At 39.5% G+C, this 12,720-nt stretch overlaps 1 protein-coding gene across 3 annotated transcripts in view; it reads left to right on the forward strand.

Annotated features, from left to right (window-relative positions):
• Positions 1-12,720, forward strand: part of nfatc3a (nuclear factor of activated T cells 3a) — a 61,380-nt gene that overhangs the window by 2,593 nt on the left and 46,067 nt on the right. The window contains exon 1 of one of the 3 annotated variants that reach the window (XM_020080278.2): positions 4,215-4,455. The exons of 1 other annotated variant lie outside the window; for it this stretch is intronic. In XM_020080278.2, the coding sequence (XP_019935837.2) occupies positions 4,230-4,455 (226 nt within the window). In that variant the 5' untranslated portion in view covers positions 4,215-4,229. Of the gene's footprint in view, positions 1-4,214; positions 4,456-12,720 lie in introns of those variants that run through there. One more of the 3 variants, XM_020080279.2, reaches the window with a different exon arrangement.

A 12,720-nucleotide genomic window follows, 5' to 3' on the forward strand; every position in this document is an offset into this window, starting at 1 on the left:
AGGCACTCACTAGGGATATTTAGACGTCTGCATCAGGCGTCACAGTTGCAGAAAAACAGGTCAATTTTCACTGTGGAAACTAGATTGAATTAGTGCTTCAGTAAAATGAAAACAAATTGGAATCGACTGAAGTGGCTGTGGAAATAATCAGTTATCTCATATTGCTAAAATGTATAATACATCCTTTGTTATTCTTGGGAATGACACGCTGCTGCCTTTTAGGTTTGGGTTTGTCATTTAATTGAAATTTGGGTAACCTTAAGACACTATATATTATCCAAAAGCTGAGTGAGTTACGAAAAGGTCATGAGCTTGATTTGAACCCACAAAATAATACATGTGTGGCATTTTCCTCGGTCTGCTGTTGAGCTCCTTCATTTGTTTCTGTCTTTGGGCCTAAACCATTGGAACCAGTCAATTCTCCGGCTTTGTCCTTTTCATGAATCTTTGGCAGAGTAATGACTCTGTGAAGGTTTGGCTTGTGCTATTATAGATCAATTTTTCCTTTCATTAAAAAAGACGTTTAATTTGGAGATGGGATGAGGGAAAAAAACTGCAGCTGGAATAAGCGTAGGAATAAAAGCACCACTGTGTAAGTGGTTTTAATCTGGTCCAGACTGTATGACTTGGCCCAAAAGGGGGGTGCCTGTCCGAATTAATAACTGAGGTGTAATACAGGATCACGAAGCCAGAGTAACAGGGAGGTGCACACTGCTGCATTGGTTTCCATCGCTGAAGGCAAAGGCTCAAGTCCAGACTTGTTTTTGTAAGAATCTCTTCTTTAAATATCTCACAGGTTTCTACCTCACTGAGCGTCTAATTTTTACATGTTGCTTGAATTGGGCTGTGATTGTTGTCATTTCAATATTTATGAAGATGTATGATTTGAATATCATGAACAGGAGAGGTAAAAAACTCCCAAAACCAGAACAAAAACCACAGTGCCAAGTTCTACATAACCAAAAGTCATAATATTTTAGATAATTTTCTTAACTTTCTAAAAACAGTGCTCCCTATGTGAGCAGGTTGCATCTTATTCTTTAATGGAGATGAATCATGGATGTTGGCCTCCTGTGCACTTTGACTTTCACTAAGTCCAAGCGTCTGTTATCTCACTCTTTTTTCAGCATTTCTACTTACACATGTGAATGTGATTAAAATATCTGTAATGGTTTGATACACAACAACACGCTGTCTCTCATTTTTTGTTCTTTTCTTTGTCTGTTTTTATCTCTGTGTGTCCTAATGTGTTTTCTTGCTATGCAACCGTCACTCTGAGGTGAAATAAGCCACTGTTTGATTCAGAGTCATTAAACGTTGATTTCAGGGTTTTCCCCCTGATTCCCTCTGTGAATTAGCTTAACTAGAAAGTGAGATATGGTCATTCATATTTCACTGAAAACATAGCATGGTTAAAGTCAGTACTCAGCAAAGGTTTTTTTTCTGACAAAACATGCGTATCTAACTTTAGTAATGATGCTTATTAAAAACCTCCTCTTGGAATATGTTTCTCTTGGAAATGGAAAAGGCCTCATTCACTGTTTATTTAGTTGCACTCTTAAATCAAAAGACGTGGTGTTATTGTTTGCATCTACTTGAAAATCCAGGAAATGGTTTAAGATTTTGAACTGAATTGTTCAGTTTAGTGTCACCTGACTGTACCAAACAGTTGTCAGACAATTTTGATTTGGTAAGGCCAGCTGAAATTAAATGATGGTTTGGATTTGTGCTGTGGATGTTTGAAAACAAATACAGCAACAATATTATTTTGAAAATTGTAAAATGTTTGATTCAGACTAGTCAAAGTTAGACCCAGTCAAAGTTGAACTAATCTATGTTAAGCTGTAGCCAGTAACGATGACTCAAAGACATGGAATGATGCAGTATTGAGTCACAAGAACACATTCTTTTTCAAGGGTTTCTAAAGACTTAGATGCTTAATGCACTTTTAGTCAAAAGTGTTCCCTCACAAATGCCTGTCTAAGATTTTTCAGTGTATTACTTTAACTTGTATGACCAATCATAAGCATAGAAGTGAGACCTATTTGCATATAAATTGGAGAACGCAGTGGTGGGGAAATGTATAATGTTGGAATGTGGAGTAGTGACGTTATGGTAACACAGGATGATTTGAGCTGCATTTTGGAACTGTGTTTGTTTTTTAAACTTTACTGCCATTGCGTTGCATTGTAACTAAAATGAATCCAAAGGGGGAAACTCTGTTTACAAACTCACCAAGCAACATTCTGTATTGTAACTGTGATGTCACCCCATCATTACATTCACTGATGAGGTCCCAACATCATTTAAGTCACATCAGTGAATGACAATGGTAATGAGCCTCTCATCAGTCACACAAACATTTATCCAAACACTGATTGTTGACTCCTGTTGCCAAATTACTGTTACTTTCCGTATGAGAACAAATCACTTCTTTGCTCTGATATGTGGCCTAAAGGCTTTTCTGAATTCTTTGAGCTTAAGGCGCTCTGCACCTAGGTGCAGCATCTAAGTCTTTCTATGGCAGAAAGGCCTGAAGAAGATTACGATACACAAGAAGAAATGAAACAATGAAAGTCAAATGATTCTCATTCTTTCTATATGAGCTGTACGGAGTAAAGCAAACTATTTTACACAACTTTTAGCCTTTGGTCACAAACATTTAGATTTTGTGAATAGTTAGATTTAATAAATGGTATGTCAGAAAATATAAATCAGCACAAATTATTGCTAGTTGTGTCGTGACGTCTGATGCAGATATCTCAAACTCTATTCAGATTAATTCCTGCATGATTTGAAAAATATTTTTACACAATATTTGTGTGATCTGACCCTTGAAAGAAACAATTTTTATTGGCGTTAATTGTTAAAATCTTTAGGTGAAATCTATTACATATATAACCATCAAAGTGACAAGTCTTGTCATTGGTTACAGCTAAATGTCGAGTTAAACATCTATACAATATTCTGATGATTCTGTGAGAATAAAGGAGGAGATTCCCCATGAGCAAGCAGCAGCCACATACTTTCTTTTCAATCATTTATCCTAGATTGAGCCCACCGTAGATTTACATAGGCAGGGGAAATAATGTGTTAAGATGTATATAAGTTGGGGTTTTGGGTAACTACAGCCCCAGCTAACTGACTGTGACTATGAAACAAACAACTCTGAATGTGGCAGTATATGTGTGTGTGTGATGGGTTCGCCTGAGTGTGTCCTCAAACTTGCTTTCATATGTAGTATCAAACAGGGTCAGCTGGTCATGCATACTAACTTTAGAACATATTTCCCTTCAAAGATTTGAGTCTAGTTTCATAAATGAAAATAGCATCATCTTACAGTTATGGTACAACTTGTACTCCAGCTTAGTCCTTGATGTACCACTTATCCCATTTGTTGGACAGTGTCTTTTGTCTGACAGTGTCTATTGTGAAGTGAATGCGTGAGTGGTAGAAATAGGTATTGGTGAGTATGTGGTTATGCAGGTCACGAGCAGTGGCCTCATTGGACTTCTGAGGTGGTTTGAGGCAGGAGGGAGGCAGAAGTGCCCTTTATGGGTGGCAGAGTAGTAGATCCATAGTGGAGGTGGCTGGCTCTCTGCCCAGACATGCCATGTGGGGTTCAGATGGCAGGGTGGAATAAAAGGAGAGGGGAGCGCACCGCTCTCTAACAGCTGGTAAAGGAAACGAGAATACAGCTCTTTTGTTTCGCCTATTCACCTTATCAAGACATTTCTCTGTTTCATTTTTGTTCATATTTCAAACACTTTGACTTTTTTTGAATTGCCCATGTTAAAATGATTTTTTTGTGGTTTGTTGGTTGCTGCCACAGCAGTAGTGATCGTTGCAGACCAGCCAGCAGGACGACTGAGGCTTCTTTCCTCTCACGCTGCTTTCTCAGGATATGAAAGAGACCACCAGTGACATCAGAAAGACTGATGTAGGCTAATGAAATCTCCAGATGCCAGCAGTCACCACAACCACTAAGTTTCTTGTCAGGTTTGATTTTGTTCTGCTAAGTTACCTGTAACTTTGTCTTGCTTAAATATGAGGACATGTCAAGGCACATTTGTGTCATAATGAAGTGATTAAACTGAGAGCTGCTGAGTGGAGAAAGCCATTTTGCCCGTGTCTCTGTGTTGTCATGGCTCTGGTTATTTGAAGCAAGAGCACCATCCTCTCAGTCCTTGTCGTGGGAAAGACTGAAAGAATGAAATTACATCGCTCTCATGGTGGACTATTTTGAGCTCCCAAAGAGAGTGGCAGAGGGCAGACGGCAGGTTCTAGTGACTCGTCGGTACGCAGGGCAGGAGAATCCCTCTCGCTCCAGCACGTCTGCAGCCTCCAACTTTGTACTGCTGAAGCCCTTTTGCGATTGTAACGAGGAGAGGGGTGGAAGAATGCTGTGTGCCACATCGCCAGGTGAGTGTGTTGGCACTCCCAGACTCAAGCCAGGTGTGTTTTGTGTGCACGTGTGTGTGTTTATCTGGACTTAAAGGTTGAGGGGTGGGAGCAGCCACTTAGAAAAACAGCTGTTGCTGGAGTGAAGGCTGTTTTTATTAATATTAGTCTGTCACAAAAATGACAGCTGAAAATATCTAATTTTTCACTTAAACAACACACAGAGAGACAAATTGATGAGAGATGTCTAGTTTAAGGTTCAACTGTATGAACAACATTAAGTATTGTTGATAGTATTTTATGTTGTATGACTTACACTTCGCTGATGTCCAGTTGGCCTTTTAAATATTTGTATCATTCTATTTGTGAAGCTTGTTGATGACTTGATGTAGAGGCAGTATTATCATGATAAACGTCTCAACAAATGAAATATACAAAACAGACAAAAAAGAAATTAAATAAATTATTTAAACAAAGCTTTGGTCATTTTACAGAAAAGGACTTTGTAGTGTTTGACAGTCAAACAAGCAAGTTTCTAGACTTTAACTTTTAGTTTCAGATGAACGGCTGTATGTGTGAGAAACTCGTGCACCTACAAGTCGTGACGTTTCTAGGAATATGGAAAAGATGAGAGAGGCCAAAGGTCAGACAGTCATGCATGAGGTCCACATGTGGGGCAAGATTACCGTGTGGGTGCCCCCTAACCTTACTGAACTGAGGGGTCCCAGCATCTACTGTGATGAATGAGACGTTTGTTTCCCAGGGCGAGGCATGAGTAACTATGTGTGGCATCTGTCTAGTTTAAATTTAGTGTAACTGAAGCTACCGCTGGCTGCGCTGTATCAACATGTCAGAGGCTGCATTACACCCGAGAGAAAGCTGTCGAACTCATGCATCTAGTTCCACTTTTTTGTTTCTTCTCTGCTATACTGGGATTAGGCTGGTTTTAATCCCATTTTATTTTAAGGCCACCCATCAAAGCTATTCTTCAGTCAAGCTAATGCTCGGTTTTGGCACGTCCTTCCGGTGCAGCTTTTCTTCTCCCACTCCCCAATATATATCCAAAGATCGTGTGTGATATTCTGAACTGAGTTACGGAGAAGCAGTGAGAAGCAGTGATTGTAGCGGTGACCTTTATTGGAGGTGAATGATGGGATGTTTTAGATGGGATAAACAGGAAAATGTTTAAATTAAGATAACAACAAGCAACACTTCACTAGTCACCACTGGGACTTTCAATGGGGTGATGGTACACACTCCCACTGGGGCTCATGTTGTTGAGTGGACCTTACTACACGGGTCATAGTTGGAATTTGGACCATGTGGACTTTGACAGCTGGGCAAAAAGGAAATTACACACAAATTGTGGACAGAGGATTTAACCATACCATAACCGTAACTGCTCATCGCTTCATGCACATTTTGCTCAGAAGAGAAGAGCATGAATTGTGTTTGTGAGGTTAAGATACTCTGTAGTCATCTTGTTAAACATGTGTAGACTTGTAGAGCTGTAAAAAAGACATCAAGGAAGGGTTTTTAACTTTAGACATCTTTTTGTTTTTACCGTACATTCGTTCATTCATTTCTTTTTTGGTGAGTAATTTTGTGCATTTCTGTTTTTTTCCTTAATTATGTCCTGCAATTTTTTCTGTTGTTTAGTGTTGGTCTGATTACAAACGTGATAAAGAGTAACAGGACTATTATGAGGTTCTCCCCCAAGCAGTGGAGACAGATTCTTTACATTTTTTTTATCACCTTACTGTCTCCTCTTTTTCTGTCCCACTACCTCAATAAACAGAGGATGGAAAAAACATATGCTTGCAGAATTGTGCGTGGAAATGTCTTCATGTGAGGATTTAATATATGCATTTATAGGCAGCATTACTTTTTTGATAGAACATAAATCATAGCATAATAATCAGTTGAATCGGGTTTGGCAGTTTGATATGAATACTCAACAATTCATTCCTATTTTTTGCACAGACTATCAAGAATGCTCTACTGAACTGCCAGATTTCTGATGTTCAGCGAAACATTCAGGGTGACAGCAGCATTCACGTAAATTTGTGAACAAGCCGAGTTACTCCAAGCTAATGGGTGCTGACTACGCTAACAATGGATAAGAAATGACAGCATCTTTTACAGCTGCAAGCAATTTAACAAAAGCCAGAGACTATAGTGCATTAAAGGGATAGTTCACAGAAAAATGAAAATTCACTCATTATCTCACCACCATGGCGTTTGAGGGGTGGGTGAATTGAATTGAGTCCACAAAACACTTTTGGAGTCTCAGGGGTAAACAGTGTTGCAACCGAATCCAATACAATTGAAGTAACTGGGGACTTAATAATAAAACAACAGAAAGAAAAAAAACGGAAGCCCCAACATTGAAAATAGACTTGAAATGGAGTCATTTAGACCAAGTTTAAAGCCTAACAGTCAGCTACTGGAAGTAGCAATGCTAGTCAATGTACCAATGCTAACAAGGTCCAGGTTCACGAAGGCCTGAACCTGTCACAGAGATCTTTACCAAGAGCACAGCAGCTGATATGAATCCTTGACTTTCAGTGGGCAGCCCAAGTGATTTGTTAGGTACACATTTATTGACACTGTTTTTTATTTTTTCTGATTTTACTGTAGAGTACTCTCTCTCTCCCTCTCTCGCTCTCGCTCTCCCTTTCCCTCTCACTCTCCCAGCTGGCTTTTTCAGGCACATGCACAGTCACCCCTGACAGATTGTTTAAATGTCACCCCTGCTAGCAGTCGCCTCTGATGTTATCTGCTCTGGGTTATTGCTGGCCCTCAAGCCGCTTGAGTTCGCCTTGGAGGCCAATCTTCTAATGCACTGCAGCTCTACCAATACATAATGTACATGAATGCACAGTTAGTTGTGTGCACACGAGACCACGATATTGGGAAAAGCCAATTTAAGGGAGGGAGTTGCGACATGTATGTAAACACACTCACAGATACAACAAAGATGCGACCAGCAATTGTCAGATATATCAGTGTATACAATGTTAAAGTAGAATAGCAACCATTTTATCGTTAAATTCACAAATGATTAGAGTGATTGTGGATTAAGCTCTGAGACGTGTTACCTGAGCAATAACACTGTGCCTGAACATAACTTGCATACATTGACACAGGATTAAAGCTGCTGTTGGTGTTCATTTTATGTTGTGTAATGTTTTAACAGTATACTGCTGTTTTTTGTTTATGTAAATATTAACTATTAAAATTTGTATATATATTTTTTTATAAATGTCATTCAAATATATATTTTTTAAATTATGATAAAAAATATAGATCTCAATTTCTTCTGATCTCTTTTAAAATCTAAACAATCCTAAAGGCAATTAGTGATGTGTTTGAAAGGGATCTCCGTGCATTGGTGTGTATTTAGTTCAGGTGGTTACTTGGCACTCTGTGTTCAGCCCATAATGTTATCTCAGCATGAGATTGTTAATTAGGAGCTTAATTTAGCTGCTGGCATATGTTAACTTTGACTTAGGCTGCCATTGTTAAGCCTCCACTGGCTGGTGAATCTGCTGTGACGGCACAGGAAGCCTTCTTGATGTATCCCTAACATAACATTACAGGATAAGACACTAACAAGGCTCTGCAGATGCCAGATGAAACCGAGAGCCATACGTCAGGATTTTACCATATTGGCTGTGTGCTGCAGGACTCGAGATAAATCTAGCCTGACCTATTCTCGCTGATGTTTGGATTTTGTTCTTTCTCACTCTCACTGAGTTTTATGTGTGCATAGAATTAACCACCTCCACATACAGGGATCACCAGCTTGGCACACCTAGTCGGCAAGGTCTAGAGCCACAGGTGAAGGCCAACCCTTACAATATGTGTGTGCATGTGCGTCACAAGCACTGTGTTTAGAAATGTAGGCAACCAGCCAGGCACAGACGTCTTGGAAAACACAAGGGGGGGGATTTAAATTAGCCTGTTTCAGCTCTTCTGGGAATTGCTGCAAATATACATATGAACCCAAATGTTCAAAAATATAAATGTTTCCATTTGAAAAAGGATTTGAAAGACTGTCTTTATTTCAAATTAAAATGGGCTATTGTTTGATCTCAATAACTTAATTGCACTCTTCATCAATGCCATGATAAAACTTGATTTTCACTCAGTTTATTAATTAACAGCAGCCCACCATTGTCTTCTAGTGAAGCAACAATGTGGTTGTTATCTTACAAACATTTTTTTTTTAACCTTGGCGTTCATGCACTGGTGTCCAATTGGTAATCTGTAATGGCAGATACCATGAGTTGGTTCAGCAGAAGAAAAAGGTGCATCTTTAAGTGAATAAACATGATTATATGCAACACGTTTCTTTCTGAGTCAATTTGGACAAATAGAAGCTTATATTCTGAGAGAATGATGACAAATACCACCTTTACTATTTTAAAATATGTTACATTGATTATTTATCAAAGTAATATGCCAATAATCCCATGAGGTTTACAGTAAATTGTGTTTTGGCACAGTGGTTGCTGTGATCTGTCGGTCAGTAGCTCTTTAGCAGAGCTGAAAGAGGAGACTGGGCTGAACACAAAGCCTTCTGTATAGGGGATGTAAGCAGAGCCTGTTCTAATCAACTTGCTTGCCCACCACAAAGGTAACCTGGGTTTAGGTTACCATCTTGCCTCAGCACCACATGGTGTTGGCGCAAGTGGGTAACCTTAGACAGTAATATGAATTAAGGTGCACATACACACACACACACACATACACACATACACACACACACACACATAAACACATGCGTGAACATTGACACACACAAAGGCTCACTCCCATATACCCACATTGCATGAGCAAAAAGACACATAAAGAGGCACTGCAACAGGCACACAGGAACATACACAAATTCATTTACCACCCACAGTTTTACACCCCTACTCACGAACATACTGTATACACACAAAGAGGGGCTGATAGAAAGATTGTGTGTGCAACAGCAGGAACCTGTCATCCTCTGTGGGAGAGAAAAATTCTTCCCCCTCTCAATAGTAAACTAGACTTTCTCAGAATATGTGGCCTGTGTGTCAGACTCGGTCACAGGACCCTGACACACTTTGTGTGAAGTGAGAGTATGGAGGAGGGAGGAACACAGTCTCTGTGGATTATCCCTCAAGGGAGAATCCCCAGGCTGTGTGACGGTCAGCCAGAAGCCTGTCAAGCTTTGTGTGGAGGAGCCAAAGTGAATGCCACCATCATCAGTGGGCCAGGCCGTTTCCTGTGGTTTCCTTGAGAATACACTGGTGTTTGTTGTGTCACCAACATCCAACCATCCACACTTGACCCAAACATCTCCCAGCGAGGCGGAGCTATTATTAGCTTAGGTACAGCAAAGCCTCTTAGAGATCTTTATTTAACCGGATTGGCTGTCTGATGTATGGGCACTTGAGGAGTGTGTGAGGTACTTGACTGTCAGAAACAGTGCAGGGGATTTGCAACCAAGGCCATTGATAAAACATACAGTACCTCTCCTCTCCTCTCCTCCTCCCGACCTCCTTTCCTAAGATGACTGTTTGGCTCTGACGGGGGTTTCCCACCACCCACCCCTTTCCCCACTCTGGAGGGTTTTAGGTGGCAGGCTAATCTTATCTTAGGGCAAGGAGAGGGCTGTGGGCCAGGTAACATGGTCGTCCCCTGTCTGACCCTCATCTATGCTAGACTGCCACTTAACTCTCACCATCACGTGCTATGATGGGTAAAACAAAAGAAGAAAAGTTGATGGACTTTTTCTTACCCTCAAATACGTCTAAAGCTGTTATGGAACATGAAGAGAGGGGGACTCTCTAAAATAATGGTAAATGGTTTGTATTTTTATGGCACTTTTCTAGTCTTGATGACCTCAAAGTTCACAAAATTCACACACAATCATGCAGTGCATCTATGTACATCTTTTTTCTATGAGGGGCCATTCGGTTTTGAGTATCTAGCCCAAGAACACTTCAGCATGCAGATAGGGAAGGTTGGGATCGAGCTGCCGACCTTCTGGTTGGAGGACGACCGCTCTACCCCTCAGCCACATCCACCCATAATCATATCAAGAACTTTATGCAATTATGGTTCAATATCATTCCCACTTGACCTGATAACAGTATTGATGCCTGGAATTCTAGCACCGGAACCCAGTACCTTTTTTCAGTGTTTTTTTGGATTCATACTGAGGTTTGCAGACATAATAAACCATATCACATATTATTTTAATATACTAATCACATGTTGGTGAGAATATTTGGATACAACCAGTGGCGAAGTTTTGGGGTGCTCAAAATACTAAGATAATATCATCCAAGACATATACAGTAATATCAAACAACAACTTGCTCCAACTAACTTGAAATTAGTGATGAGGTTTGCCTCACTTAATGTTTCATCCTTCATGGAGGATTCAAATTATTTGGCATGCTAATGTAAGCTGTAGCTTGACTTTTGAAAAGTTCAAGCCATTGCCGTCTTACTGAGTAGCCATGCTAGTCTCCTCTTCAAAAGCCTTAGCGTGCATTTCCGCAATCCACTGGTGTGGAGTGTCGACTGATGTTGGTCTTGTTTGCTCAATCATATGTGGTCTCAGGCACTGAAATTTGGCCCCATTTAGTTTAACATAAATAGATATTAGGTAGTACCGATGTAATTTGATCAGTACCCTTAAAAGTAACACGTTTTTTACCCAACTCTATCCACTGAAATGCAGTCTTACGTAACATTTTAAAAATGTACTGTTCCAGACACGAACCAACCAATGGACTTTTACACTTTTTAAAACATAATATTGCATAAAGACTATGAATCAGTGTCTTGATTTATGCCAAATCTTGAAAATTCAGCACTACATGTGGAGGAACTCTGTACAAGGCCAAAACTGTTTACTATTATCAAGTCATTTTAAAGCAATTTGTGTTGTTTATTTCATCCACTTGTGATAAACGAACTTAACTCCCATTTAAGTTTCACAAAAAAACATTGCCACATGAAAACACTGTGCCAGATTTACCAGCAAAAAATCACGGATCATTCACCGCAATTTTCATTAATTTTCACTCTCAGTTTGTGTGTGATTAGCACCTAATTTACAATGGCAGCAGCTCATCATTGAGTGTGCACCTGGGACTGCCCAGCCTAGCCCTGAATTATCTGTCTTCAATGTTGTTTTGGTGTGATTGAGCAGAGCTAAAATTAGTCCGGTTGTGTTATTGTGTTTTTTGCTAAGCAGCAAACCAGAGAGGCAAACTGACTCTGAAAAATTATATTGATAATTCACGTTTTACATGATGAACTTTAACATTTAATGTAAAATCCTTTCAGGTGAATATGCATTTTCTATAGGGATGAAAATTATAATATGAGTTGTAGGACTGTTGAATGAGGCAGATACAAATCTAAAAACCTATGCATGGCACATCAATTCACTGATCCACACAAACACCACTTTTATTTTGTACTACCATACAGTATTCAACTTCTAAACTCCTCATTAATCCCTGCAGGCTCTTCCTGCTGCATGCATGTGCTCCTCCTTGTCAACTACAATCTTCATATATGTACTTGCTTTATACTTGAAATATGTTTCATGTAGCAGTGTTTTCTCATATGTTTTAAGGGTTGTGTTAATGGTAATGTAGATTGTTGTTCTTAATGTGCATTTGGGCCATTCATTGCATTTAATCTAGCAAAGTCACTGGTGCCTCCAATATGCAGGAGTCACTCAGCATCCCATAATCAATGAGGGCTTTATTGTGTGAATGGCAAAATTAATGGCTGGAAAATGTTCATAATCCTAATAAGTTAACCTGCCTTTTAGCTCAGAGCAGAATTAGCTATTAGCTAAGACTCTCCGGTCACAGCTCTGGATTTTATGAAGTCTGTGAATAGCTACTTGCTTCTGTTTCTCTGTGGATCATGTGTCATGCTAGCAGCTAGAGTTGCATATCAAAGGTGGTGCGTGGTTTAATAAAGAGGTGAGCAATACAAGAATGTGTCCCATCCAAATAATAATTTCACTGGTTTCCAGGAGCTGCTTTATTTCTATATTGTGAAAATATTTGAGCTATTATCACAATGCTGTGTGCACAATGCTAGTTCCAACACAGATCCAACCCTGAAATGGCATTTACATTTTTACCCACAGATATGTTTGTAAACAAGAAACTTGTCTATTGAGTTTTACAAAATTGGGTTTACACACAGTATTGCTTAATTTATTTTCTACATTTGAATTTTAATCATGCTGCTATTTACTTTCAATATTCTACCCTAAATATGTTTTTCCTTTTTCATTAGTTA

Source organism: Paralichthys olivaceus, chromosome 1 (genome assembly GCF_024713975.1).
Source record: "Paralichthys olivaceus isolate ysfri-2021 chromosome 1, ASM2471397v2, whole genome shotgun sequence".
Classification (NCBI taxonomy): Eukaryota; Metazoa; Chordata; class Actinopteri; order Pleuronectiformes; family Paralichthyidae; genus Paralichthys; species Paralichthys olivaceus.